At 45.8% G+C, this 26,423-nt stretch overlaps 1 protein-coding gene across 1 annotated transcript in view; it reads left to right on the forward strand.

The window, feature by feature from the left end:
- Positions 1–472: 472 nt before the first annotated feature.
- Trpc7 (transient receptor potential cation channel subfamily C member 7) overlaps positions 473–26,423 on the forward strand; it is a 122,865-nt gene continuing 96,914 nt past the window's right edge. The window contains exons 1-2 of the mRNA XM_059262404.1: positions 473–546; positions 1,066–1,843. Coding sequence (XP_059118387.1) covers positions 473–546; positions 1,066–1,843 — 852 coding nt within the window. The remainder of the gene's footprint in view (positions 547–1,065; positions 1,844–26,423) is intronic.

Below are 26,423 nucleotides of genomic sequence, written 5' to 3' on the forward strand. Positions count from 1 at the left end.
CCACAAGCTGATGTACTTATGTACTCTTAGCACTGCCCCTGGGACATGATAGGTTCTCAGGGAATGTTACCCACTACTACCAGCAGATTCGTATTAACTTCTACTCTGTGCTACAAGGGAAAGAGCGACTTAGAAGTAAGCATGGCATGTAAGCTGAGCTGTTTCTTCTCCTAGAAGATTGAATGCAGGTTGAACTGAATCCAGTCTTAAGGAGATGTGGCTGACTTCCCTAGGAGGCTGATCCCTGGCTTTCACAAGAGGCAAGATCTCCAGTCCTGCTTCCAGGCACACCTTGCCTTTGAGTAGGTGCCTGATTCTCCTGAGGACCAGTGGACAAGGCCCACATAGAGATTGTCAGCAAATGTAGGAACAGTCCTGTCTGTCCATGCTTGCAGCCTAATGCAAATGCAGCTGAACCACAGTGTCAGACCTCAGTGGAGGGTGAGAAATGGAACTAAAGGCAGCATTAACCATGAGGATGGTTCCCCTGTACCACCCATCGAATCTAGGCACAGCAAGAGACAGGAAAGGGCAGATGAGACCAGAGTGAGAAGGCTCTAGGCTCTACAGGCACCTTACACCCACACCGTGGCACACGAAACTCTGTCCACACTGTACAGGTAAGAAAACAAGAATGCAGAGAGGTTGGGGGACCTGCTCTGCTTTACACAGATGGGAATAAAATGGACAACCCACCTATTTCCCCACAGCCCTACTATACACACACACACACACACACACACACACACACACACACACACACACACCACTTCCTGTCACAGGGCTTCTCAATCTGTTTTTCCACCTTACCCCACCCCTCTAATCCCAGGGACAGTAAGTCAGTCAGTATTCTTCCAGCTCAAAACAAAACAAAACAAAACAAAAACAAAATACAAAACAAACAAGAACAGTACTTCAGGCAATTCAGCTAGTCTTGATGTCAGTGTTAAAGACAGTGTCTAGCAGGATTCCAATCACGATATTCTTAACTCAGTTTTTGTTTGTCCTTCCGAAGTCCCTAGGTCCCCAGAGAAGTAACCAAGCTTCTTTGCCCTTGTCCTTCAGGTTGGGGAGCAGCACCTTCAAAAACATGCAGCGCAGGCACACCACCTTGAGGGAGAAGGGGCGCCGCCAGGCCATCCGGGGTCCTGCCTACATGTTCAACGAGAAGGGCACCAGCCTGACACCTGAGGAGGAGCGCTTCCTGGACTCGGCTGAATATGGCAACATACCAGTGGTCAGGAAAATGCTGGAGGAGTCCAAGACCCTCAATTTCAACTGTGTGGACTATATGGGACAGAATGCATTGCAGCTGGCCGTGGGTAATGAGCACCTGGAGGTCACGGAACTGCTGCTGAAGAAGGAGAACCTGGCACGTGTGGGCGATGCGCTGCTGCTGGCCATCAGCAAGGGCTACGTGCGCATTGTGGAGGCCATCCTCAACCATCCAGCCTTCGCCCAGGGTCAGCGCCTGACACTCAGCCCGCTGGAGCAGGAGCTGCGGGACGATGACTTCTACGCCTATGACGAGGATGGCACGCGCTTCTCCCACGATATCACGCCCATCATCCTGGCGGCGCACTGTCAGGAGTATGAGATCGTGCACATCCTGCTGCTCAAGGGTGCGCGTATCGAGCGGCCTCATGACTACTTCTGCAAGTGCAATGAATGCACTGAGAAGCAGCGCAAGGACTCCTTCAGCCACTCGCGCTCACGCATGAATGCCTACAAAGGACTGGCCAGCGCTGCCTACCTGTCCCTGTCTAGTGAAGACCCTGTCCTCACTGCGCTGGAGCTAAGCAATGAGTTAGCCAGACTGGCCAACATTGAAACTGAATTCAAGGTAACCCTCCACTCACCATCCTGTGGGCAGGTGGCCTGGGGGCCCTACCACGTGTACCCAATAGCAAAATGAGTTGTGCGCCCATCTAAAGCGGGGTGAAAGACCTTGGGTTCTTGTCTTTGGGGTTCACAGTGGGGAAGGGTGGGTCATATAATCGGCTTCAGAATGACCATTTAAAGAATTTCAGCTTTTGAAAGGATTTTGAGATAGAATCTTGTTGTGTATACCAGGATAGCCTCCTAATTCCCTTGTCTCAGTCTCCGTGGGACTAGGCTTGCAAGTATGTGGTACCATACCAGGCAGGGTCAGTCTTTCTTAAATCCAGTGACATCCGGCTGTTGTTCTGTCAATCAGCTGTGGCAGGAGCACATGAAAGAGAAAATCAAACTCTTCTTAGATAAAGGTTGAGTTGGTCACTTCAGTGAATTAGGTCCAGGGTTGTCCCAGAATTCAGACACCTTGAGAACACCTTGGCCTACTAGGCCAGCTCCGGAAGTTGGAGACCCGCCCCCAACGGCTATTCCTGAAGAGTAAACTTTCACTTTCACTGTCAACTGACATTTGCCCTAAAAGAGAAGATTGGGCCCAGGTGTAAGAATTTCTTTTGACAGAATGTTTAATAAGAAGGGCAAACATTCATTACGTACTTGCTGCATGCCAATTACTCACCTGGCTTACCTATGAAACCTTGTTTAACCTCAACAACCACGTGTCAAGGGTACAGCACCCTATTTTGCATGACAGCACAGAGCTGAAAGCACACAGCCAAGGGAGCAGCAGACCCCAAAGCCGAGTCCTAACCACTGCAGCTAGCAAGCACCTGAGCCTCGTCCATGGTCTCGGCTTCCCAGTTTTACTTGCTTAACAGAAACGATGAAGGGGGTGTGGCCAGGAGAGTGGAAACCACAGCTAAACTCAGTCTATCTCATTTTGTCACTTGCTAAGAGCATACTGTGTGCTGGGTGTCATGGGAATACAAGGAGGTGTCACACACAGAGCTGGCAATCAAGCTGAGGAAAGATGTCACATACAAGTGAATAATTCATTGTCCAAAAGAGGTGTCCCTGCATGGGGTACAATGAAGTGGTCCAGAATGAGTCTCGCCTCAGGCAAGGGAGCCTCTGGCCAGGCTGCTCAGGCAGGACTCAAGGGAGGAGCTGCAGTAGGACTGGGCCCAGATGAGACAGGTGAAGGTGAGATCTAGAATGGTCCAAAGGAGGGAGGGGCCAGAGAAGAAGTTCCCTGTGACTGTGCTTCCTGGACGGGGGTGGAGGAGGGGGACATGGGAACAGAGGGGTGGGGGACGATGACAAAGAGGTATGGTGTGGGGATGAATGTGGGCGGAGCAGAGCCCACAGGACCCTGCTCATCAGTCTGAGCACTTTGCATGTTATCCTGTAGGAAATAAAAAGCCACTAAAAACTTACAGTTAAGGGACTACAACGATGACAGCTAGAGATTTGGAAATTTGTTTGACAGGAAAGAAAGATGAATTAGAGGGTGCAGATGGAACTGGAGACAGAGGCAATCTGGTTATGCAATGTGAGACTAAAGACGCCTGTCTGCTGGGAGAAGCTTGTCCCACAAGCCAGGGGTAGCTGAGCTCTTCTAATAGGAGGTGAAGGCCCCAGGCTGTGACAAGGCCATGGGCCGTGACAACGGAGTCCTGTAATTGTGCTTATTTTATTCCATCTGCTCCGACTCAGCCCTGTCCACTGGACCGGAGCTACTTCCAAGATCCTAGATTGCTCTTGGCCTCATTTGGACAGAGGTGCAGAACCCAAAGAAGCTCCGAAGAAACAGCTGTTGCCTCTTTCCTTGTCTGTCCAGTAACCTCGGTCTCCTGAGGCCAAGGACAGCCCAGCAAAGGCCGGTGGAGCTTTGCTTGTTGCCCAGCATTGAGTGTGGCAGGAACGGCTAAGCCAATTAACTCAGATATTAATTCTGGCTAAAGGTGGAAAAGCAGGCAAAAAAAAAAAAAATGTTATTGGATCAGATTATCTGGATAATTGCATGGTTCTCTACTTATCTCACACCTGAGAGTGTGCCGACCTAAATAAAGCAATGCTAGACAAACATTTGGAAATACATCTGAGGCATTTGTTTCTATTAGTGAAATCTGAAGTCTGGCATACTTCAATATACATAATGTCCAAATTTGGAAGATTTTTGAAAACATCTTTTGAAAGCAAATATGGTATTTGATCTCAAAAATAAATAGTGAAAATTGTGGACAATTAAGAAGGGCTATGAACAGTGAGAAACATTTTCTACAATGTAGTGGTTCACTCTGAGTGAAAAACTAGCTGAAGGACATTTACTGGCTATTAACACCCTCCTACTTAGTGCACGTGAAATAATGCATTTCAGAATGCAGATAAATGGCCCATTATAAATTAACCTAACTGATCCTTTAGAACTTACTACTCATTCACCCGCCTCTGCACATACATTCCCCAGCATCATAAATCTCAGAGAGCAGCTTCGCAGAAAGTCTGATTGCAACAAGAGGAAAAAGAACATGTAAGCTCATTCTGCAAAGCCCTTGATGAGTCTGTTCTGTTTTCAAGGGACTACATGTTGCTGTTTAGGTAGCCACTTTATAAATATGACCAGATGTCACCAATTACATAGAGATATCAGAGGATCACTGGAAATGTCATATGTCACCCTTCATGTCTTTTAAAACATTCTAGAGTGACTTCTCCTAGGCAGGAAACATTATACTTAATAAGCCTGAATTCAGTTGCTTGGCTGTTGTTTTTGGAGTCATTGAAATTTATTAACAGAATCAAGTATAGTAATGAATAAGAAGTATAACCAATGTCAAGGTCTCAGGGTAAATTGTAGTTGAAGTCAGATGCAACAAGCCATTATTTTGGTGAGGATGTACGTAATCACACAGCCACTCAAGGACTGTCTTAAGTCTACTTATCTTGGATCTAGAAAGGTATTGATTTGATAGAGTCACTAGAGCCAATAGTTCCTCAGATGGGACCTAGCGAATTAGTAGGCATTCGGGAAATACTTGTGAAGAGAATGAAGGGATTCCCCAAAAGAAAAATCATTGTAGCTACTGAGGCATATGATTACTTGGTATGTGGTTTAACCTTCTCATATGTGTGCATTTATTTAATGGAAGCATTTGATATGCATTGTAAATTTGGGTAGTTCTAACAAAGGCTACAAGCTTGGTGGGTATTCTCGTTTACTATCTGTTGCTGTGATAAACATGAAGACCAAAAGCAATATGGGCAGAACAGGGCTGTATCAGCTTACTGACCACAGTCTGTTATCAAGGGAAGCCAAGACAGGAACTCCAGGCAGGAACCAGGGTCAGGAACTGAAGCAGAGACACTAGAGGAATCTTGCTTCTGGCTTGCTCTCCCTGGCTTCCTTAGCTACCTTTTTTATACAGCCCAGGATGCATGATGCCACGTGGGCTGGACCCTCCCACATCTATCGTTAATCATGAAAATGCGCCACAGACATGCCCACATGCCAATCTGATGGACACAATTCTTCAAGTGAGGTTCCCTCTTCCCAGTTACTCTAATTTGTGTCAAGTGTCAAAAACTAATCAGCCAGCACAGTGGAGGAATAAAGCCCACACACTAAATAACTGGGGACAGACTATATGCTATCCTGTGTGGCGCAGGGAAGGCAAAAGGTGTGAGTGTGTGTGTGCGCACACGCGCGCGTGTGTGCGTGTGTGTGTGTGTGTGTGTGTGTGTGTTTTCCTGGCTTTTCTTAAAGTGGGTCTTGGAGACAGTGTTGCCTGATGAAGTGGGGAGCAGGGAGGAGATGACCACTGAATGACGTCAGAGCTTTGGAAGGAAGGGAGGCAGTGTGGATACCAGGACCCTCTTGCTCCTTCACATTTTGCTACCATTTAGGAGCATCTACATTCCTAAGTGGCCTGTCAATGTGTCTGCCACTTAGTGTTTGGCGGTCCTGAAGATGGGCAAAGGTGACACTAAGGAAGCTTTTCCTTTGGTACAGTGCCAGCTCGGAGGCATCCTGTGCTTCAGCCTAGAGCTCAGCAGGGAAGAGTAGGAGGCAAGGAGATCAAACCGTAGCCTCATCTTGTTAGAGTGTTAATGACCTTTCGGTGCATCAATGGATTCTTAACCACACGTATTATGAAAAACAGATGATGAATTATGTATCGATGTTTGTGCTGTCATTTTAAGATCCCTTTAAAAAAAACCTCTCTGGGCCTAAAATACATCAAATTAAAAATGCAAATAATGATAAATCAGGCCGATTTACCACCTGCTGTGACGCAGGCGAGCCCACTGTGGAAGGTAAGGATGTTGAGATGATCGTCTGCAATCTGCTGAGAAACTTCTCAAAGGGACAAGGAAAAGAAGGGAGCACTGTCTGTCTCGTGATGCTCAGAGTCCAGAGGACATCTAAACTGTGGCCAACTGGAGCCTGTGAGCCTAGAAGCTGAGTAAAGGCCCAGCCTGGGCCCAAGGCAGAGAGGAAAGCTGAGCAAGCCTCCAGTGTTTGAGTCAATTTCTCACATGCTTTGGATTTTTAAATTGTATAAACCAACACCCTAGGAAAACACATTTCCTTGAAGCTGGCTGGTAGTATAAACAGATGTCTGTTTAATATGCAGGGAACAGCTTGAAAATTGTTTCGTTTTCCACTGGGGAAATATTTTTTAAGCTGTGAAGGCTGCAGGTGTTAAAGGGAAGGTGTTCTTTGTGGGTGGGCTATGTGTGGAGGAGAATCTGGCAGAAAAGTTCCCGAAGCGCTTGCTTTTGTATCATCCCGATACCCCTGGGGATCTGAGGTGCCACACCAGCCCTGTGCGAGAATATCTGATGTACAATCTGAGAAGAGAGGAGAAAGATCTCAGGTGTCTGTCTATCAACGCGCTGCCCCTCAGTAAACACAGACAGGTGTGGTCCCACATGCTGCAAGGGTAGACCCAGCATATTTAGGGAAGGTGCAGTCTGAATGTGCTTGTCTGTTGGCATTCTACTCCTGGGCATGCTCACAGCCCCCTGTACTTGAGAGCAAGATCTAGGGAGTGGCTTAGTGTGAGAAATAAGAAAAAGAAAACTAACTCCCTTAGGCCGTGGTCTTTGTCCATTTTACTATCTGAGTGTCTGGAGGAGCAGTTCCACAGAGCATGCGCTAATGAGGTAGCATCACAAGCAATCAGCTACTCAGTGTGCCTTTTAATGACAGTTGTTCACTCACTGGATCACGAACGGCACCTAAAGTTAGAAGCCACTGCTCTTCTAGGTTTGTGATGTCGGGGCATCAGGGACAGGAGAGTGTGTAGGTTGGGTAACAGGCATTTGATTAGGACAAAGGAGGCCACTCCACTCGGGAGAGTATGGGAAGGGAGGCTCCAGTGGGCACCCAGAGGGCCATGCTTTACTTCTTCAGTGTAGAGTAAGAGGAAGAACTCGGTCCTGAAGTCAGACTGACCCACCTTCTATGTTCCACTAATCACAATTTGCTTTTCTGAATATGAGCGGGGGAGGGACTGGACACTTGTCGGGTGGATGCTGACTTCGCCACCTAAGCAGTCCCTCTCACTCTGAGATGTCCACCTCATGATCATCAATCTGCAAAAACGTCAGACACCTCATCCCACTTATTGTCCAGAAAATCCTCACACCCATTAGTTACTCACCAAATATGACCTCAATGACAAGTAGACAAGCTGAGGGAATTCACTTCCCCTGAGGAGCTGGCAGTGTGGAGGAGGTTCAGTAGCATCAGAACATACGACATAAAGCTGTCTCAGAGAGCCGGACACAGTGGCCGTGATGATGGAGGTTCCCTGTGGTCTTCTGCTGGCTCAGCACCACAGCTCTTCCTTCCAGGGAACACAGCTCACATTTCAGCACCTCCTCTTAGAGGGTCTCCCCAGTTTTCGCTAAGCCTCCCACCCCCCTTAGCACATCTTTGCAGAACAAGAAAAAAAAATCCAGGCTATACATGTGAGCTTCATGATTAGAAATGAGCCAAGGGAGTATTTTCAATTGGAAAAGTTCAGACCACTGAAATCGGATAAGCTAAGAGTGCCACTAAAATATCACTGTGAAAAGAGATTATGTGGGCTGGAAAAAGACAGCAAAGAGGAGGGAGGCGGAAGTGGGCAGGCAGCACCCCACCAAACACACATAGATTATTTTTTGAAAAATATCTCCATGGAAAATATTCAAATCTCTCTCTCTCTCTCTCTCTCTCTCTCTCTCTCTCTCTCTCTCTCTCTCTCTCTCTCTCTCTCTCACACACACACACACACACACACACACACACATCATTTCCCTCAGAAGTGCAACTGTCAGTCTGAAATATCAGAGATCTAAAGAAAATGGCGATGGTTCTTCAAGGAAATCAGCCAGTGAGAAGTGACACAAATTAAATCAAATGAATACACAAGGAGTTTTCTCTGAAAAGCAAAGGTCACAGCGCCATGCAAACGGATCATCTTATCTGCACAGACTGTCAGGATGGAGGCACGTGGTTTATTAGCAGTTGATTATTAGTGTTTTGTTAGCAGTCGATGCACATTTACATTAGATGTAAAAAAGTACATGCTGGATGGGAATGAGACAGGATCTAGAGACTCAGGGATGACCTGTAGTTACTCTTTGAAAACTCAGCCTCTGCTCCTGAGTCTGATGCACAGGCTATAGGCTGAGGGGCAGAGATAAAGTGATAGCATTGTCTGGGGAAGAGATGGGCATGCTTCCAAGAGTCACAAAAATAAGCCCAGCATTTCAAACTGTAAAGTGAGACTTGGTTAGTTAACTTGGTGGGGCAGCTGACTCTGTGTTGGGAGATGGTGCATGTTTAAAAATTTCTCCCAGAAGGCAATGCTTAACTAAAACCCAAGAGCATGAAAAAGAGTAATGGGAGACTAGAAGAAGAAAAGTGTTCCCAGACCAGAAAAGGCCATGAGCTAGCACACCACAGAGAAGAATGAAGAGGCTCATTCCAAGAATGTTAACATCTTGGAATGAAGCTACTATGAGTTAAAGGAGATGAAGCAGGTGACAGGAATGTTGATGAGAACCACTGGGGCCCATGATGATGATGAGGCAGGTAACAGGGATGCTGATGAGAACCACTGGGGCCATGGTCGGAGCTGGGCCTGGCTGTCAGGTGGACAGTGAACCAATGGACAGACACTTTAGTAGGTGAGCGATTGGTTCATACCTGTAGCTCAGAAGGATCCAATCTTCTTGATGTAGAAAAGAGGTATGGGAGAACAGGCTGGAAAGTATTAGGAGACTGCCACTGATAGACACACTGTTTCCTGGAAGAGGGTGAATAGCATATGAGTGAAGTATGACCAGCACACCTCAGTGAGCAGGAGAGTCATCACAGACAGAAGAGTCACACAATGGAGGACATGGCTGCCTCTTGGACATCTTTGTCAGGAGTTTTTCAGGGCCATGCTTTGGTCCCTGGGACCTCTCACTGCTGGGAGAGGCACAGGGAAGGGAGGCAGAGTAGAGTCAGCTCCTTGGCTTCTCCTCTAAGACAGAAACCCCACAGAGCAGGGAGCAGGCTGCCAGGACAGGGGGAGAGCTGTGTTCCACAGCCCGCCACACTGGTGGGAAGCACGGGGATCATGGGCCTAGGAGAGAGTAGGCTCAGAAGTAATGGCTCCAGAACAGGGAGGAGCCCATGCATTTTAATCTTCCCGCTGGATCTTTCCAACTCTCGGGACACTTTGTCCCTCTGCTGCTTTCCTGGAGCAAACAAGCTTTTTGTTGAAGGAAGGTTTGAACCTTATCTCTGATTCGTGTTAACCCACAGCTTGTACTAGACTACTGCAGCTTGAGAACCAGCCTCCAGCAGCACAGGGCTCGAAGGAGATCCACAGAGTCAGTGAGGGAGTAAGGGAAAAGACACACACACTCTCTTGACTTCCTTCTGACTTCTTTATTCTTCTACTTTTATTTTTCCTCTGCATCCTTCCTGGTGATTTCCTTCTCTCATTCTTTATCTTTTCCTTTTACTCTTTTGATGTTTTTCTTCGAACTCACTTTATTTTTTTTCCTTTACAGCTTATATACCCAAGCAAAATCTTTCAAGCAATATAAAAATTACAATGTGGATACAATCTATTTTTCAAGTGAATCATTACAATGAACACAAGTGAAAAAACAGCATGTTTTCCCTTACATGATAAACATTTTACATATTACAGGTGAAAAACAAGTTGTCCCAAGAACCCGCATATATTCATGTCCAAGCAACTTGTTATAGATTAACAGAGTGTGAGCAAGCAAGGTATTTTTCTCAGCCAGTTCTTTTACTGTCAGGCTGCATTTTGTGGTTACAAAGAAAGGATCAATTATTTTATTATTTATTGCAAAAGGTAACATTATAAGAAATCTAAGAAGAATCACAAATCTAAACTTTTATATATGAAGAAGAACCAGTCAGCTTTACTTTAAATCTTTGGTGTGCATACCCATCATCAACAGTTTTTATATCAGGAAGAGGAGGGCAGAAATGGGCACAAGGAATTAATCATCATCCCATCCTAGCAAGAAAGGCAGATCAGCTAATGATAACTGGGCTGCTTTGTTTTTGACCCCTGACCTTAATGAGTCCCTCACTCAGTTATGTGCCTTTCTAAAACTTTGGATTGTCTTCTTGGGTTCTTCATCTCAAAGCTTTTTGACAAAAACATCTTAGTCTAATTTTAAGTTATTTTCAAAGCTTTGTTTCAGCTATGATGCACTCTGAAACCTGTGAACACATCTCCCAACATAAGGTTAAAAGAATTTAAGCTAGTTAGGCTAACTGGGACTCAACTGTTTTTTGTTTGTTTGTTTTTTTAATCATTAACCGAAGCCACAGTCTATACGGCTCCTCAATAGAAACTCGTGTGTTCTAGCTGTGTGACACTTCCTTGTTTTATTTTTTATCCTCTGCAGCCTCTGCTTTATCAGGGGCAGAGGTGACATTTTATCTCACCTTTACCTATGTTAATTTTTCCACTAACCTAACCTCTGCCATAATCCTTTACTGTATTTATTAAAACCCTCAATCATCAAAGTCCTATTTGAACTAACACTATTACTGTATAAAATCATTGCTTCAGTTCAGCAGCACAGCTTAGGAGGAAATCATCTTCATAACAATCCCCAGGTAAAAATGCCCAGAAGAACAGGATATTTCCAAGAGATGATCACACTGCACTAAGGGCAGTGGGGATTCCCCACGCCATTCACACCACACCATTCACACCGTGCCAGACACCAGAGGAAAACGGCAGCAGCAAACACGCAAAGACACAGCAGTAGCAAGAGACATTCTGGGGCCCGGGCTCTCGGGGCCTTGCCTGTCTGAGATTCACCATCAGGATTTGGTGAACCGATGCCCTGAAGTCAATTGCCACCTGCTACTCCTCTGGCAGTAGACATGCATTCCTTCCTTCCTTGGTGGGGGTGGGGGAGTGGTGAAAATTGCAAGCCAACAGGAGACTGAGCGGAGTAAGGCCTTTCCGGGCACCCAGCAGCTTCCTTGACCACTCAGTTGAGCCTGAGTCTTCCACGCTGCCCTAGCCTAGTGCCCCAAACACTTTGGTTTACAAGAGAAGTTTATTAAACCGTACTACTGAGGATAGCAGCCCAAAACACGGTGTGAGTAGAGGCTTCCTGTCGCTTGTTACTGGTAGCTGCTACCAATTCTTAGCTTGTCCCTGCATCACTCACATCCCTGCTACTGTTGTCACAGGGAAAGTTCCCTATGTGTTTCTGTGTCTCATTTCTTCTTAAAGGTATGCCATAATTGTGGATTGGGGGCTCATCCTTCTGTAGTAGAGCTTCACTATAATTAGTTCTACCTGCAACTACCTCATTACAAAGTAAGGTCACATGTTCATGGTCCAGGAAGGATGTAAATTGGGGGAATGTGAAATTCAACTTCATACATTGGGGAAAGACCAGGCTGAGATGAACTAGAGGAGGCCAAGACCTAGAATCCAGGCTGAGCTTCACAGGAGGGCAGAGAAAGGCAGGTCAGCAACACTCCTGGGAAGCCAGAGCCAGTTCCAAATTAGGATGTCAGTCTGAAGGAAACAGAGGGCTACTTTCTGATGCGTTCTGACAACCAAGCCAAATTATGAGAATTTCATAAAAGCGTGTGTGTGTGTGTGTGTGTGTGTGTGTGTGTGTGCATGTGTGTGTATGCATATGTATATGCATGTCTGTGTATGTGTATACGCATATGTGTGTGTACACGTGTGTGTGTATGTGTGTGCACATATATGTGTGTGTGTGTGTGTGTGTGTGTGTGTGTGTGTGTGTGTTAGGGAAGAGGGATGGTAAAGGTGAGACCAAAGCTGGCAGAAGCAGTAAAAAGAAACTTGGTTCCAAGGCACTGACCCTTACAAGAGTGAGGAAGTCATTTTCTGGTTTGAACTTGGAGATAATAAAATAAAACACTATTCATTATAGAAATGTTTAGAAACATGGAAAAGTAGGTGGAACCAAGAGTCACAGTTAATCCTACCATCTAAAAATACATAGTTTGATATTTTCAACCCAGGTTGGTACAAATACCCTGTGCTTGACTCCCCTCATCTTGAGCATTATTCCCCTCCCCAAATAAACACCTTCGACTTTGAAACCAGAGTAGCAGAAGGATAAGACAACACGGGAACCCAGGAGCGATGAAGACTGGAGCTGGAACCATCTTTTTTTCGGTGACCAGCTGTGAGACATAGAGCAAAGTTTAATGACACTCCCAGGCCTTGGTTCCCACTCTGTTCTTTCTAGACTCTCTCCTCACCCCAAGAGCAAAGATCTGAATGACTACAATGAACCCCACTAACAAAACGCCATAAACGAACGTACTTGTTGCTCCTACTTTGCTCCCATTTGCTATTTTCTCATCCTCCCCAAAGATCTTCCTTCCAGTGTTTACACAGACAGGGCATCCATAGCTCTCGTTTGTTTGAGAAACACATCTCTTGTATCCACTACATTCCTTCTGTCTGTCCACTTTCTAGTGTAACAGTCTCTGTGCCTGCAGTCTGTCCTCTGTCCATTCCCATGCTCAGGAAACAATCCCTTCCTGTTTCACCCCGAGAACACTTTCTCCCAGGCTGACACCTGTCTCTGCAGAGATGAATGGTACATGCCTTCATGTCGCTGCTGAGATGAAATGGTACATGCCATTTTGGTCTATCACAAGGACCACAGCTAACATTCTTACAATAAAAGAAGTATGGTAAATTTAGTTTTTAAAGTTTCATGGACACTGGAGCCTTCAAAAATAAGTTCCTATTCTTTCCTGCCTCCTGAAGACCAGTCACATCAGAGCACTCCAACATCAGGACACAGACATAAGCCAGTCACTTAAGAACTATGTCCTTTGTGTCTACCTGAAACAAATCAGAAAAAATGAAGACACCATGGCTTTGATTTGGCGTTTAAAGTCTGTGTATGAGAACTCCCTACCTGGGGTCTGATGGGCAGTTGAGTAACCATTTTCCCCACCTGTTTCCTTCATGTTCTCTACTGAACCCTGCCTTGATCCCTGAACTCCCAAGAAATGCTTAGGTTGGGAAGCTATTGGACTGTCCATATTTGGTTTTGGTAATGGTGATGTTTAAGTTTTCCAGGGGCTGATGTTTATTGAGTGATGACCTACTGAGGGAACAGAAAAGCCATCTGTTTTTAGGCATGTTCTGTGGCATGTGGTGAAATGTGGCCAGATATATGGCCAAGACCTATAGCAATAGGCTGAGGAGACAACCCAGCAAGGCTCTCTAGACTCCTTTTGGCTTCTGTGTATACCACCATTCTTCTCCTGGCTCTGAGGTGGGGGTGGGGGGGGTGAGTTTCTTTTCTGAATTTGTTAACAAGGAAAACTATAACTATCTAATCTTCAACTATGTCAGAGACCCAAGAAGGAAATAATATTACCTAAGTAAGCAGGAAGTACAAACAAGTGACTTCCAAAAAATGTGAGAAATGATAGAAACAGCTGGCTGCCTGGACAGTCACCCAAGATTTCTTTGCAATGTTGGGGCATCATCTTCAGTCTACAGGCCTAGCATATCTAACAGACTCATCAGTGAAGCAAGATTTTCTTTTTTTTTTTTCATTTTTCTTTATTAAGAAATTTTCTACTCACTCTACACGCCACCCACAGATCCTACCTCTTCCCTCCTCCCACCCCCCAGCCCTCTCTCCCAAGCCGCCCCATATCCCCACATCTCCCAAACCAAGGTCTCCCATGGGGAGTCAGCAGAGCCCAGCACACTGAGCCTAGGCAGGTCCAAGCCCCTTCCCACTGCACCGAGGCTGCGCAACGCATCACACCCCAGGCACCGGATTCCCAAAAGCCTGCCCATTCACCAGGGATGGATCCCAATCGCCCTGCCTGAGTGCCCCTCAAACAGTTTGACCAAACAACTATCTTCCATATCCAGAAGGCCTAGTCCAGTCCCATGGGGGCTCCACAGCCACAGCCACTACTCTACAGTTTATGAGGTGAAGCAAGATTTTCTAAAGGGCCTTCCTACCTTGCCTTGGCAAGGTTTGGCAGTCCTTTCTTTTGTGTCCTGCTTGTCCATTTGGACAGCATACTGTTGTAGTAGGGTCCTTGTTGTTGTTCCCTTTGGGGGTGGGGGCCAAGTAGGCACAGAGTCAAACCACACAGACTCCGGGAGGATGTCAAAACAACAAGTTCAGTTTATTTAGGAAGAGGCAAGCCTTATATACCCTCCAACCCACCTTTGGGGGGAGGTCTGATGAATATGCATCAGCTGGTGTGACATGGCTGCCTCTCATTGATCTAGGTCATCTCCAGATCATGTTTCAGCTGCTGTTGCTAAGACCATCAGGCAGACCCAGGCTGACTCTCAGAAAGTATCTTTTTTACTTGTTTGAGCCATCTGGCCCTCAAGCCCGTTAGGGATGAGTCATCCCACATATCCACCCCTTTTTATTATTTTATAGGACATGCTCAGTGGGAGCTAGAGTGCATTGCCCTAACCTTGTTGACCCCACCTCAGGAGAGCTCAGCATAATGGACTGTGCCTGTCTTAGATTGGCTTGCCAAACAAGCTCGTATCTGTCATTGACTACCAGCCCTGGAAGAGCATCAATCCTGGAGAGCTGTCTGGGTGGTGGGCTTTAGGCAGTAGCCTTCTGTATCTCAGTGAGCCATGCATGCATTATCTCTCTAGGAGGACTCTGATCTAGGTATCTAAGAGCCAAGAAAACCTGTAGAGTCGCCTTTGTGGCCGCCTTCTGTTGGTGAACCTGTTGTAGAAGATATTTGAACAAGAGAAGGATTAGTCAAAATTTCAATCTCAAGGACATGGATGGGACCCCAGTCATTTTATCACTCTCAGATACCTAGATCAGAGTCCTCCTAGAGAGATAATGCACACATGGCTCACTGAGATACAGAAGGCTACTGCCTAAAGCCCCCCACCCAGACAGCTCTCCAGGATTGATGTTCTTCCAGGGCTGGTACTCAATGACGGATATGAGCTTGTTTGGCTTGTTTGGCAAGCCAGTCTAAGACAGGCACAGTCCATTATGCTGAGCTCTCCTGAGGTGGGGTCAACAAGGTTAGGGCAATGCACCCTAGCTCCCACTAAGCATGTCCTATAAAATAATAAAAAGGGGTGGATATGTGGGATGACTCATCCCTAGCTGGCTTGAGGCCCAGCCAAGTTAAAAAGAGAGTTTCTGAGAGCCAGCCTGGGTCTGCCTGATGGTCTTAGCAACAGCAGCTGAAACATGATCTGGAGATGACCTAGACCAATGAGAGACAGCCATGTCACACCAACAGATGCATATTCATCAGACCTCCCCCAAAGGTGGGTTGGAGGGTATATAAGGCTTGCCTCTTCCTGAATAAACTGAACTTGTTGTTTTGACATCCTCCCAGAGTCTGTGTGGTTTGACTCTGCGCCTACTTGGCTCCCACCCCCAAATGGAACAATAGCAAAGGACCCTGCTACATACTGTCAGCAGTTGATGCTAAGGCAATTTCTTGTCCAGTGGCTAAATTTTGCCACAATGAAAGTAAACTCCATATAGAGTTTCTTTGATGCCCATTATCTCCTCTGAAGTTGAATAGTGCTACCAGGAGCAGACATGTCTCATAGTCATTAAAAAAAAAAATCTATGTTATTAAAACATCTTAAATCCCATATCCTGTACATCTCTGAAGTGTTTGAAGATGGCCTATCTAAAATATATCTCTGTTTGACCTTGAAAACATACCTAATATGAGTACAAATTTGATTGTAATAGGTGACTAATTACTAACCAGCATTTCTTTATATCCTAATTAGTTGGTAATAATAACTTTCAAGGACTAGAAATTTGCATTACATTGTTAAATGAGCTGTATAGGTACAATACCTTGAACAAGATATGTTCTAACAAAATTAATCTCAAATTTGTATCAGTGTAAAAAATTTGTATATAATATACAAAAATCCAATCTAATGCAAAATATTTAAAACTGATAGTTGCTTTTTTAAAGTAGATTCAATAATCTACTTTTTATCTATCATATCTATATTCTCTCTTTTTCTTTTCAGAGTAGATTCAATAATCTACCCTTTTTCCTATCATTTCTCTGTCTTTTTTTTTTTCAGAGTAGATTCAATAATCTACCTCTTATCTTATATCTATATTCTCTTTTTTTCTTTTCAGAGTAGATTCAGTAATTTACCCTTTTATCCTATTATTTTTATATCCCTTTTTTCAGAGTAGATTCAATAATCTACCTTTTTATCCTATAATTTCTATATAATACATTTCTATATCAAATTACCAAGTTGGAAGATCTAGTGGTGGCGATGGGGGGTGGTGGTAGTAGTTTTAGATGCATAAATTTGTCTTCTACAATTGTGTCAGGAATGTATAAACAATTTATGATCCTGTCTTTTTCTCGAGTACTATAACTTTGGTGCACACACCCCCCTCAAGTTAGGACATCACTCAATAAGTATCAGTTCTTAGGAAACTCTGCCATCAGCATCAACAGAACTGAATCTGTGTCAGTCCAACAGCTTACCAGGGACTGAAGCAGGGTCAACTCCAAAGAGGGGTCACCTGAGAAAATACCAACAAAGGAAGACGGCAAAGGAAATAATTTCTCATCTGTATATCTCACTGCAGGTAGAGAGTTCTCAGACACAGTGTTAAACAGCAAATGAAGCTGTTTCATTTCAAATCAAGCTATTCACTTCATTTTCTTTAGGTTTGTCTTCAGTATTTCACTATTACTATAGAGTTTGGATTTTGGACTATATGCAGATAAGAAGTCATGTTCCCATGAGTCATGAGAAGCTGATAAATGCCACATCAGCCCCTGGAAACAAAAGAGTCCATTTTACGCCAATCAAGAAATCAGAGAACTGCAATTGACTGAAAAGTAAAAACTCTATGCTACTCAAATGTAACAAGCCAGAAATCTCATTTGACATTGATGAACTTAACATCTTTCTTTCTTCTATTTATAAACCATGTAATTACAATCAACTGTATAGGTCATACAATCAAACACAGTATAGGAACAAGGTACCCTGAAATAAATGTACCTCAAAATCCTCAAAGCTGGAGAAAAGAAAAGGGGTGCACTTTTCCATTTATTGAGGAAAATTACAGTTGCCTCCACCTGCACTCTCCTCCCACTGCAGTAACAGCCTCCATCTGCACTCTCCTCCCACTGCAGTTACACTTCCTCCATCTGCACTCTCCTCCCACTGCAGTTACACTTCCTCCATCTGCACTCTCCTCCCACTGCAGTTACACTTCCTCCATCTGCACTGTTCTCCCACTGCAGTTACACTTCCTCCATCTGTACTCTCCTCCCACTGCATTTACAGTTCCTCCATCTGCACTCTCCTCCCACTGCATTTACAGTTCCTCCATCTGCACTCTCTTCCCACTGCAGTTACACTTCCTCCATCTGCACTCTCCTCCCACTGCAGTTACACTTCCTCCATCTGCACTCTCCTCCCACTGCATTTACAGTTCCTCCATCTGCACTCTCTTTCCACTGCAGTTACACTTCCTCCATCTGCACTCTCCTCCCACTGCATTTACAGTTCCTCCATCTGCACTCTCTTTCCACTGCAGTTACACTTCCTCCATCTGCACTCTCCTCCCACTGCAGTTACACTTCCTCCATCTGCACTGTCCTCCCACTGCAGTTACAGTTCCTCCATCTGCACTGTCCTCCCACTGCAGTTACACTTCCTCCACCTGCAATCTCCTCCCCGCACTCTCTTCCTTCTGCTAGTGCCCGGAAGGTGAGGCCACAAGCTCGAGTCATAATAGAGGCAGTGGTAGAAGATTCAAAAACTGTTTAAAAAACTAATAGTATTTCTATTCTTCCAAAATTACAGTGACCTAAGAATGATGGAGGTCCAAACAGAAAAGGGCTGCCCAAATGCTGAGTGGTGTATTCGTGTACTCCATCACTCTGCTCTTACACCACCCTCACCTCTATAGTACGACATTCACAATACTCAGTGGCTTCCCAGGCTCCTAGGAAAGATTGCTAATTACTGATGGCAAAGAAGATCCTCCCTCTTTCCCACTCCCTTCCTCTCCTTCTTCCCTTCTTCTGCTCTTCCTGTCAATTTTGTTACCTCCTTCCTGTCCTTCTCTTTCTCCCCTCCCTGTCATCCCTCACCTGCTTGAACCTGACAGGCAGGAGCCATCAGTCTCTTCATGGGCACATCAGCTCACAGCCAACAGTGGTCAGCATGGTGGGGTTTGCTGATTTGTCTGTTAGGAGCTCTCCACAGCTTGGAACAGTCTCTGGGACTGCTGGGAACAATGTCTCTTCTCAGGTGTTTATTGGACTGGAAGTTCATTCTCCAAAGTGTCCACTCAACACTTTGGCACAGCACATTAGAAACTTGATGTTTTATGGGCTTAAAGCAGATATTTTAACATAAACATGGAAATGAGCTCCAGAAAATGTGCAAGAATAGAAAAAAATTCCAATGAGGCTGAAAACATCAGGAGCCAGAACTGAATCCTTTAAATAGTAGCTCTCCTCTGCAGACAGATTGGAAATCCCAGAACTGAATCCTTTAAATAGTAGCTCCCCTCTGCAGACGGGTTGGAAATCAGACCTGAAGCAGTGCTGGGTCTGTTCTTCACTCGCACATGCCATACAAGTTTTACTGAGTGCTCACATGGTAGTTTCACTTCAGACGTTACTGCAGGGAACTGAACAGCTTGGAATCTTGTGGTCAGACTCTCCCAGGTCATGCCACATGTGACAAGTGACGTTAAGTCATAAAGGAGTGGGACAAGCAAGGTGTGGACAGGGAGACAACTCCAGGAGAACAGTTAAGAACCAGGTTCTGTCACATGACCTTGACAGAGTCCTTCCATTGATCAGCTTCTTATCCTCATTCTGAAGGGCCATGTTCTTGGGCTACATCATCCCTTAATAACCCCCAATGCTTGGAGCCTTTTCTGCTACTAATTTCTGTAGAACATTATCATACAGAACACATGCACACACAACTTTGTGAATTACAGAGGATTAAACCCAAAATACTAGGCAGCTATAGATAATTTCTTAACTGAAATGGAAGAAGAAACTATTGTTCCCATTTTACAGATAAGGAACTATCTAAGTAGTTAAAACATTCATAGGCAAAGGGTAGTTTCCCTCTTTGTGCCAAGTCCTGTAGCAGGGACTAAAGATGCAGAGGGAATGAGATCTGGGCTCTGTCCTCTAAACAAGGGAAGAGGCTGAAGGGTAAGGAGATGTCACAGGATGGTTCACTGTAAGGGGAAAAAAAGAACCAAGAAAGCACAAGACCAACAGTGAACTGGCTAAGTGAGCAAAGGCTTCAGTGATCGGAAGGAGTTTGTCAAATGGGCGACAGAAAGGAAAGCGTGAAGATGAGTGTGTGATGTGTGAGTGAGTGTGTGCAGAGGCAGAGTGGGCTCAGAGGATTTGGGGCACAGGTGTGTCTGGAGGAAAGTTTGGTTTCTGAACAGGGGCTGATGGTAATAAGGTATGTCAAGGCATATCAGGACACTGAGTTTCCCTTGTACTCTGGCGTCTGGGTAGATGAACCTGTGGTTGGTAAACTGGCCAATCAGCAAGCTAGCACGTAAGCCAACACGTAAATGATGAGGACGCAAATCAAGACCACGACAGTGGGTATGAGTTCAGCGGTCAGAGGGAAGAGACATTTTGGTTTGGATCCGTAGGTCTTCGTAACAAACTGGCAGAGATAGGATGAGCCTAGAACACCAGCTCTGGAGGCCAAGCAGGTGGACACAGAAAGCAAATGAGGCCTGAGGAAGCCACAGAAGAACCATGTTGAGTTAAGGGTGTGCAGACTTTGAGTTTTCTGCTTCGTTGGTTTGAAAGTGATAGTCTAGTCAGCTCCTTACATTGCAGGATGGGTCTGGAGGTAAAAGCCTGGGAATAAAAGCTCACAGGTAAGAGCCAAAGCTGTGGAGTTCTAGGAAATCATGCCACGGGCTCATTCTCTTAGTTTACAGAACAGATATAACATTTATTTCTGTGTTATCCACTCATTAATTAGACAAATCAGTTTGAAACAAACACTAGAATCTTACTTTCCTGATCACTTATAAGCACACACCCCACCCCACACACACACCCCACACACACACCACACCACACATATACCACACACCACATACACACACATCCTGTGTATTCCAGAACTTATAGTCACTGCATCCATCTATACCCAGGATAACTGCCCTTCTTAACAACAGCTCTGTTTCAAGGCTTAAACCAAAGGTTCCCTGAATGGTCTCAGATCAAGTCAAGGGTCCACACACTAACACCTACTACCCCCAACTTCTCACAAACAAAGATATTCTCTCTCTCTCTCTCTCTCTCTCTCTCTCTCTCGCTCTCGCTCTCTCTCGTTTCTGTCTCTTTCTGTCTGTCTCTCTCTCTGTCTCTCTCTCTCTGTCTCTCTGTCTCCCTCCCTCCCTCCACCCCTCTCTCTGAAGTCCAGGCACCACATCACACACTATGGACTGGAGTTACAGACAGTTGTGATCAGTCGTATTGGTGCTGGAAACAGAACCCAGGTTCTCTACAAGAGCAGCCAGTTCTCTTGACCTTTGAACCATCCCTCCAGCCCCTACAAACAAAGATTCTTAAGCCAGACTGCATATGTTCAATCAGTTCATTATTTTACAAGTCCTACAGGATGTCATTCCTGGGCTGGAATATACAAATGAATAAATTTGATTTGTTAAGTGTCAAAACACAGAGCAATAGGCCAGAGTTACTTAAATGCAAAGAAGGAGCTGCTGTAGGAGCCCAGGGCATGAAATGGAGGGCTTCTCCAAGGATGCAGGGCAGACATCCTGGAGTTATCCTTTGGCGAGTTGTGAGAAGGGCAGGGTCTTAGCAGTGGCGAGGAGGAACGCAGGACACAGAGAGTGACAGTGCAGAGGAGGCGCAGGGAGGCCCTCAGCAGGGAAATCACAGCCCTCATTTGCCTAACCTGATTCTTTGCTCTTTGTTTTATCATCAGGAGGCTCCACATGTTTTAATTGCTACTTTGCCATCCAGCTATTAGTCCTTCTTAATCAATAGCATTTTCAGCAATCACAAGCAATTTCCAAATGTGCTTCTATACATATACTGCACCTAATGACTTCACAACAAATCTCACGCTCATTTCTTATTCTGAATCTATAATCAGGGAAGTCGTGACATAACACTCTCTCAGGCTGTCACCTGGGTCATGACCTAATGCTCTCTCAGGCTGTTACCCGGCAATGTCAATTTCAAATTAGTGCCTCCCTGAACCATTTTCACAAGCTACAGTTAGTATATGGTACATAGGCCATATTTGCTCTAAACTTTTGGGTTTTCTTTTAATTTATCAGAAAAAAGTCTCCATTTGTCAGATTCAAGGCACAAACAACTGCAACCCTGGATAAGAAAGCAACACGGGTGAGTTCCCATCTCCACAGGGACTTAGTGTTCAGCACATGCATTCCAAAGCAAAACAGGAAGGGTTTAAAACCATAACACAGCCAAAGATTTTTTTTTCTGGTTATACTAAGTGACACATTATTAATATAAAAATGCATTTGTGTGGAAGAAAAATCATTTATAATCATATCAGCTGTCAGCATGGTTAGGAAAGTCCCTCCCCAGTGTTAGGTCTCAAGCACGTCACACTCTGAGCTCTGTGCTCTGCACTTTCCATCTTAGAACAGAGATGTTTCCCAGGCATTTCCTGAATCCATACCACCGCTGCGACCTGACGATCCTGCTGCTTCCCACCACATCACTCAGACAGTCAGTCACACCTCAGCTCAAATCAGAAACAAGACCCTGCCTGTAGGGCAACACTGAGGCTTATCAGGGAATAAGACCTCTCTGTGGTCCAGTTTCTGTTTGCTTGCCCTTGTCTGCCTTGCAGCACAGCCTGCTGCAGATTCCTGTGCTGTGCTTTTCTGCCTCGGTGAGTCTGTTCACCCCATGTCCTCAGCCTGGCTTCCTCCACCTTTAAAACTGGGTGACTAATTTCTCCTTCTGGGCTCAGCCCTCTACACTTACTTCATCCAGGGTATCTTCCTTGACTACCCAAACATGGCAGAACCCATCTCTGATGAGGATATGCCAAATCACAGTCTATCTTTATCTGTCAGCTATTGCCACATAAGACTGTGTAACTGCTACCTCCAAACTCAGTCCTCTGCAAATGAACATTAACCCATGTTTACAAGTCGGGGGGAGGGGTGTCTTCTGGGTCCATGGTGGATAGCAGTGGGTGATGCTTAGTGTTGAGGGACTAAGACACAGCTCCACGCTGTCACCCTCAACAACCTGAGACATTTGCTTAGATTTGGGGGACCTTGACTCAGCCTAAACTGGGGTTTGTTGCTTCAACACTGTAAAGAAGTTCAGGATTACACAGTTCAGTGAAGCAGGGCTGGCAGTTTTATCAAAGATAGTTTAATATAGGCTTAAGCATGAGTGTTAAGGAAGGGAAGACCCTCAGAAAGAAAGACACACCTAAGCAGAGGCGTTGGCTTCCTGAGAGAGTACAAGCAAAATCAAGACAACCCACATGTGTGTATAGGCTCCTATGGAAAAGACTAAGCAATCAATTGCCTTAGTGTTAGCCATGTACACATCTTTGGGCACTCTTGAAGTACTTCTCAAAAGCTTGCTAAGAATGAAGAATGCCCCTACCCACCTTATGTCAGGAGAAATGGATAAGGTGGCTTCAGAAATGCCTTGGGTGGAATTATAATTTAATAGAGTGACATATGAGGGGTTAAGTATAGGTCCTTTCCCTGTAAATAGGGCCTCTGAGAGATACAGAGACAAGAGCAGGTTTGTGGCTGGACAGAGGAGAAAAGCCTCAGGCAACAGTTAATTAGACTGCGATTCTGTTCTGCTGCTGGGCAAAGCCTCAGCCGGATTCCAGAGTGGGGGCTTCTTGCTCTATTTTTATGTCCCCTAGATCTCCCCACCTTTCTATTCTGCCCCAAGACCTAGGGCACATCATTCTCTTGGAAGCAATCAGCCGCTTGGGGGGATAAAGGAGAAGGCCTGGTGTCCCCAGATTGTCATTCCCATCCTCCTGTTGTCCCCACTGACCACAGTTGGTGTCAGTGGGAAAGGAGGGGGCTTCTCCTGAGACTGGAAGGGGGTTGCTAAGTGCTGCTGAAGCCCCAAACCTCAGAGTCACCTTGACTCTCCTTTCCCTATGCTCCGTATCCAATCCATCAGCAAACTCTCAGAGCATCATGCACAGACTTCCGGAGCTCCACACACCCTAACTCCGGGACTGCTTTTCCTGGCCCTGGCCACCTTCACCTCTCAAGTGACCGGAATAGCACCCTAATTGGTTCTTCTGCTTCTGCTCCTGCTCCTTGCAACTCACTCCATCCTAGCAACCAGACTGATCTCTTCAGTGCATGAATCAGATGGTGGCCGAGGTCTTCCAATGACTTCCATCTCCCCAGAGGAAGAAGAGGACAGTCCTCAGAAGCCACCTGCTCACGGCTGCTCTCCAGGCCTCAACTCTTCCTTGCTCACTTTGCCCCAGTCACTGCCCCTCTAGCTCTTCCTCACCAACCCCTGACACTCTCCCTTTTTGCTCTGAACTCTTCTCTGGAGACCATCTGGAACATATCACAAATTTGCATCACTCTCTCCCCCCCCCCCTTCACTCTTCATTCAAAATCACCTCCTCAGGGAGCTCCTGCCTCACCATCTGGATAAAACAGTGACCTCCCTAGGCAGCCTTCCTCCTCTGTCCTCCCACCCCCCACCCCTCCATGAAATACAAGCTCCACAAGAGTACTGGCTACTTGCTTTGCTTATGGTTGCATCTCAAAGACTTAGCGCAGCCCCTGGCAGGGCATAGGTACTTAGAGGCTCTTTGCTCAGTGGCTATTTAACACTCATCACATATATTAAAATCATCTACCAGTGTAACCACCTCACTCCCCCTTGTAGCGAGACAGCTCAGTGAGCACACACTTTCCAAGGGGAGGTTCCTGGAAGTCACTCAGCCTTTGGGGTAGCACATTCTTACCCAGTTTCTACATCTTACCAATAGTGTTTGTTGGAAAGGAAGTTTTTCCAAGGATTACTACAGGCTGAGTGTAGACTTGAGCTCCAATTTCACAAGCAAGAGAGCCTACCATCTACCTCAGCCCAGGGCTCCCACTGGCATCATTGGCTTTGGGCCAGCAGCCTCACAAGGGAAAGATACGCCTGACCCACTCTCCATGATGTCTTGGGGTCCCAGCTAGTGAACCACAGACTCATGATTCACCTCTGATGATTAAATGAATGAATGAGAGAAGCTGCCATCTCTGTGATAGAGCCTGTGGGTGCATGTGGCTTGGGTGTGCTTTAATGGCTGGACGCTTCGGAAGGAACCAGGAGGGGGCACTTTTATTTGGCAGTATCTGCAACTCTATCCTCTGTTTCAGCTACAACAGGACAAAGAGACCCCAGAAATGTGTTTGTTGGAAACCATGTGCTGTGACTGGGACTCCTCTGGGACTGAGCTGGCATAGGTGATGTTGCCACACTGTGCCAGGCTGTGTCTCTGTGTCCTGAGGAATGAACTGAAGGTCCTCTGAGCCACTACAGGGGACTCTGCAAGCCTCTTGCTTACCTGCTGAGTCCCATAACTTTCACCATGCACACAGGATGTGGGTGGGCGGGGACCCATTACAGAGAGAGGGTGAGTCATGAGATCACAAAAGGCATGGGGAGTGAACGCAGTGGGCAGAGTATCATCTAACTCTCTACTTTTCTCCTGCCCTTCAGGGCAGTGGGTGAGGTTTGGGAGCACATACCATGGCAGTTTTATGGGAGACTTGGGACCTTGGGAAAAATAAAAACATCTTATTTCCAACTTCCATCTGTCACACAGGTCAACGCACATCCTACTAAACCAAGTATGAAGTAAATTCACCCGTCAGCTCCTCCAGCCTCACCTCCCGGCCTCCCGGGGTCTGTCAACACACAGCCCTGACTTAGTCCCGGCACCGCTGCCCTAACAGCAGGCCCTCATTGTTCACTTCCTTTTCACCTGTGAGGACCCTGCACATCCCTCCTTCCTCCGCTTCACAGTGGTGCTGGGTTTAGAGCACGTGCTAGGCCAGTCAGTGCTATTACCGATGAGTCCTCACCTGCACTAGGATACCAACACCTGAGTTTGAATCCTAGCTGGAATCAAGTCTCTAGACTTCAGTTCCCCAGCCAGGAAACAGAAAAGTCAGTAGGATCTATACCCCAGGTTTCCCATGAGAATGTGACAAGCTGAATATGTATGGCAGCCCAAGGCTTGCACATGGTAAGCATTCAATAAATGATAACTAATAGTAATGACACTTGCAATAACTGTACCTCTTAATATTCTGTTTCTCTTAGTCTCTTGTATATGACTATAGTAGAATATTACAGATTGGATGAATTACAAAGAAAAGAAATTAACTGAAGGTGGGGAAGTCCAATGTTTAGGCGTCTGCATCTAGTGAGAGTCTTTTCCTGCTTTATCCCACAGTGGGAGGTGGAAGTACAGGAAAATTAAAAAGAGGAGAGAATTCATCTTGTGGTCACCTTTAGCTCTTGTCATAATGAACCCGCTCCCTCGATAATGACTCTAGTCCAGTCACCAGGTCAGGGTCTCCTGACTTAGTTACTTCTTATCAGGCCCTAATGCTGCTGCACTGGGAGTTAAGTTTCCAAGATGTCAGCTTTGGGCGACATGGTCAAGCCATGCAATTCAAGCCAATCATGCTTAGGCCAACCCCAGGTGGAGGCAGGCTGTAGGGAGAGGGGACCCTTCAGGAGTTTCTTGTTTCAACTTATAATCCAACCAGATATCCTCAGTCACAGCTTAGAGCAAGCATTCTGTCATAGTGTGGAGACATATGTTTACTAGAGGAGAGTGTTTGCACAGTGATGTGTGTGTGTGTGTGTGTGTGTGTGTGTGTGTGTGTGTGTGTGTATGCAAGTGCATGAATGCACAATAAAGGACTGCCAGGACAAAGAAGTGGTCAAGGAGGGACAGTTGGCTACAGGGACTGGG

Source organism: Peromyscus eremicus, chromosome 5 (genome assembly GCF_949786415.1).
Source record: "Peromyscus eremicus chromosome 5, PerEre_H2_v1, whole genome shotgun sequence".
NCBI lineage: Eukaryota > Metazoa > Chordata > Mammalia > Rodentia > Cricetidae > Peromyscus > Peromyscus eremicus.